This window comes from Centruroides sculpturatus, unplaced genomic scaffold, assembly GCF_000671375.1.
Source record: "Centruroides sculpturatus isolate CEXI.00-Female unplaced genomic scaffold, Cexi_2.0 scaffold619, whole genome shotgun sequence".
Lineage (NCBI taxonomy): Eukaryota > Metazoa > Arthropoda > Arachnida > Scorpiones > Buthidae > Centruroides > Centruroides sculpturatus.
In genome coordinates, this window is record NW_019384948.1 from 85,414 (window position 1) to 89,925 (window position 4,512).

At 32.9% G+C, this 4,512-nt stretch overlaps 1 protein-coding gene across 3 annotated transcripts in view; it reads right to left on the reverse strand.

The window, feature by feature from the left end:
• Window positions 1-4,512, reverse strand: part of LOC111632232 (RNA-binding protein Nova-2-like) — a 104,365-nt gene that overhangs the window by 59,271 nt on the left and 40,582 nt on the right. For 2 of the 3 annotated variants that reach the window (XM_023376611.1, XM_023376609.1), the window contains exon 2: window positions 2,074-2,204. The exons of the other annotated variant lie outside the window; for it this stretch is intronic. In XM_023376611.1, the coding sequence (XP_023232379.1) occupies window positions 2,074-2,086 (13 nt within the window). In that variant the 5' untranslated portion in view covers window positions 2,087-2,204. The remainder of the gene's footprint in view (window positions 1-2,073; window positions 2,205-4,512) is intronic. 3 annotated transcript variants of the gene reach the window in all.

Here is a 4,512-nt window from a genome sequence, read left to right on the forward strand (position 1 = left end):
GACCCTGAGGTGACCCACATCATCGGTAACCTACGGAAAGGGAAGGCACCTGGCGTTGATGGGATCACGGCCGAAATGGTACAAGTTCTGCACAAAGAACGTCCTGGCCGTATCACGTCTGTGCAACATAAACGTCCGTGCTCTATATCAGAGGTGTCTGCTCCTGGGTCACTTCCCAGTACAGTGGAAACAGGTGTGTGTTGTGTTTATTCACAAAAGTAGGCACCCAAAGAACGAACCAAAGTCATATAGACTGATAAGTCTCTTGCCAGTCCTAGGGAAAATTCTTGACAGAATCCTTAGAGACAAAGTGTATTACCACTTATAGCGGAAAGGGCTGTTACATCCACACCAATATATTTCCTACCCATAACACCTCGCTAAAACCTTTGTCTCTCCCCTTTTCAGTTTGGTCTACGATCTGAAGAGAAGTGTTATTTGCAACTCGTTTGGTCTACAATCTGAAGAGAAGTGTTATTTGTGACTTGGTAAGTATTTTCGACCGTTTTTAAAGTGCTACTTAGTTTTTTAAGGGTGTCACAGCCTGTAATAGGTCAAGTAGCTTAAGATCATTGGTATTTCAATAAGTAAAATAAATCGTGTAAGTATGTGCGGATCCCTGGTACTGACCGCCAAGGCCTTCGAAGAATGCATCATGGAAGCTTTGGGAGCAGTAGACACAAGCCAGAATCTGAAGGAGATTCGAGACAGTATTCAAAGCTAGAGAAGGCACAAGAAATGTTTATGTCCTTGTTTTCTAGCTACGAACAACTGGAACAGCAAAAATGCAGGGGAAGCTAGGACTAACTGCCTGTGCTTCAAGTCCCTCCGCCACCCCAACAAAGGAAAGATCATACACCTCAGTTCTAAAGCTAAGAATCCCACCACGTAACAAAATGGTTCTTGTGTACAACAAAGAAGAAAGGAAGACTTGGAGGCGACCATTAATTTAACGAAGCTGAAAGTGAAGGTCAAGTCCACCCGGCCCATCAAAGATGGAGTTCTTATAAATTGAAATACAAATGAAGGGGCCAGAAGGCTGGTTGAGTCCCTTAATAAGAGAGAGGACGTGCGAGTTAGGTCGCCGGGGCTTCGCAACCCCCGCATCATTGTGCCGAGAGTCCAATGGGACCTCGAGGAGGGTACTATACGGAATTTTGTAGAGAGCCAGCACACAAATATACTGGGTGAAATATCAAAGCACATATGTAGCATCTTTCACATTCGGTAAGAGTCAAATGGAAAAATACAAGGGTGATCTTAAAAAGAGCTCCGAATTTGTATAAAATACTTAAAAACAATAAAGGGTTAGTTAAAAAGAAGATAAGGCAGATGTGTATAAGATTTCCTACGAGAACCAGCTAATAGGTATAAATAAAAATTATGTAGGGGTTACTACTAGGAACCTAAAAATAAAAATCAAAGAACACAATTATGATATTAGAAAAGGTTCTAATACAACAGTACTAGCCCAAATGGCGCAAGCAGAAGGATCCTTGGTTTGATGGAATGAAGCAAAAATCATAAAACAGATACACTCCCCAACTTTGGCAAGAACAGCTGAAAAGATAGAAACTTACAGAAGCAAGCTAAAAGAAAAATGCATTAATGCAAGGGACGCAGAGGGTCTTCCTTCAGCTTGGAAATATGCCTTTAAAAACTTACAAGAGGCGCATGTACACTAGTATATTTTAAAGAAAATTATGTCTAGTTAGGATAGATAGTACAGGCATACCTCGAGTTACGTCGTTCCCGATTATACGTCGTTTGTCAAAAAAGTATATGGAAAAATAAAAATCAAGTTTAAGTCATTTTATTCAACTTTACATCTGTCTGCCACAAATATTGAAGTCTTAATATCACTAGATAAAATGTTGGAGTTTTAAAAATTAATATATCAAAATATGACTATGAAAACATCTTTATTCAACTAAAATCTGAAAATAAGCTATAAATTTGAAATGTTTCATTTCCACAAAAGATTAATGTTTTATGAAGAATTCCATTTTAAATATTTATTTGAGAATACAAGTTTGTCAGAATATAACTTATTTTGAAAAGAATCCACCACACCTTCCACTGCCATTGATACCACTGAAGACAAGTGCTTTTTCTCAAACTTGAAATTCCAGGTTTTAGAGCAGAAGATACTGTCATCCCAAAAAACTTTCCAATGTTGGCCTACTTCTGAAGTTATACACAACCTATCACCAATAAGAGGAATTAGGAATAAAATTAGAACAGAGGAAAATAAAAAATACAGTATATATTTTATAAAACAAATACTAGCCATTCAAATTCTCAATTGTTAGACACAAATTAACTAAATTAAAAAGATGTTTCAAATCTACATCATAATTAATTTTTAGAGATTAAATTTTAAATTAAAAACTATATAATTTAAAACGTAAAGAAATGACAAACAGAATTATCACAATTTAATTTTCANGAAAATATGTTTATTAAAAAATTCAATATTTGTTTTATATTATATTTATATTATATAATAAAATTGCGGCACAGAACTGCGATACAGAATGAAAAAGTACAGAACTGCAGCTCCCATGCATTTTGCAAAACCTACATTTTGGCTCCCACAGAACTCTTGCTTGCCCATTCCTGTTATACACCTCATGTGCTCGTGTTTGTTACACTTTGAATATAACAATTTTGCCACTTAAAATTATCTATAGCCACCAGTTTTATTTACTAATTAATACAGATGCTAGTAGCCTTATCAGTTTGGAGTCTGGAAAGCAAAAGTAATATGTTAAGCTATCTGAAAATTAGTATGAAGTAAAAATTTTATTTAATGACATATGAGTAAATCTAGAGACTTCATTTTTGCTAAATAGGAAATAACATCACATTTTTAAAATCTCTTTTATAAGCTTTAAATGTGAGAAATAACAATAGTAATAACAACACTAATGATATGATAAAATAATTTTGCTACACATTAAAAAAAAAGTGGAAAGGCACAAACCTACATCATGCAGTTCCTATGCCTAGAATCTTATCCACTCAGCTATATCTATTACAAGAAATAAATCTTCCAAAGACTTATAAACTACACACTCAATTTTTAGAAGCTCATTTTTTGAAAATGATTGAGAAGTGATCCTATTATTTGGAAAAGGCTCTGTTTGTGTTAAGGGCTATGTGCTTGCCAAGTTTCATTCAAATTGAAAAGAATGTCTAGCCATATCCTTATTAGTAAATATAGGTCAAAAACTCAATTGTGAGATAATAACAATTTTATATGCTAACTAACTGACTTCTTAATGGTTTCTAGATGTTACTGCAACATGGAAAGTGAATGATCTTGCTAAATCTTTACCATTATAGTTATAGATATGTTCCACATGTCCTTTTTCCAATTCCACATATGTTTGGTATCATCTTAGAGTTGTTAACACACTCAAATTTCTGATTTCTGTTAGATTATTTGTATCAGTAACAGTTGAGTTTTAACCTTCATTTATTAAGATTTTTTTTCTCAGCATGGGATGCAATATCTACCATATAAATGTTAAGTGTTTTTTTTCCAGATCCTGTGTAATGGGTGTCGAAAATAAAAATGTCATAAATTTATAGCCTTCATATTTAGAAATATAAATTTTTAACTTTTTTTAAGGATTTTATTTTAAAAATAAAGATATCTGATTGCAACCATAGAAAAAAGAATTGTTTTATGTTAATTATTCTGAATAGTTTTTATCATTACACCTTAAATCAGGGATCACTGAAAAATTAAAAAAATTTTGCCAGTTTTTATTTCTTTTTGCCACTTCAAATTATTTATAGCCACCAGTTTTATTTACTAATTAATGCAGATGCTAGTAGCCTTATCAGTTTGGAGTCTGGAAAGCAAAAGTAATATGTTAAGCTGTCACTTAGAAATAGTAATCATTTTTGAATAAATTTTTAATGAATAATTCCAAATAATTCATTTGATCACAATGTTAAAACAGTTATCAAACAGTCCACTGTAAAAAGATCAAAGTGAAAAAAATGACCCCAAAAACTTCCCCAAATTTTCTGTCAGTCAATAAAAAAAAAAAAGAAATACCCAATCTGGAAACACTAGATGGCATTGCCAAAAAACTGCTGTCAGTTCTCAACCTCACTTCCTACCTTCCTGCCCAAACTTGCTGCATGACATCATGAAAACACTAGGTATAGGTATATAGTGCACAGGAGCTCAACATTCTGAAGTGTGCTTTGTGATTGAATTTCACACTGAATGCTGAAATATGCAGATTAGGGTTATCATCACCATTTTAATAAAAATATCACCAAGTGGCGGTTTCAATGCTATGCAGTGCAACCCTTGCTTAATTTAAATATTAACTAGATTGTATTATTGTAATAAAATTGATCAAAATTATTTTCTAATAGCAAACAAACATTTAAATCTTTATTTTTGGAAAAATTTTTATATTTCAAATGAATTTTAAATTCATAGTTTAATGATAAATGTATATCTAAATATATATATATATATATATT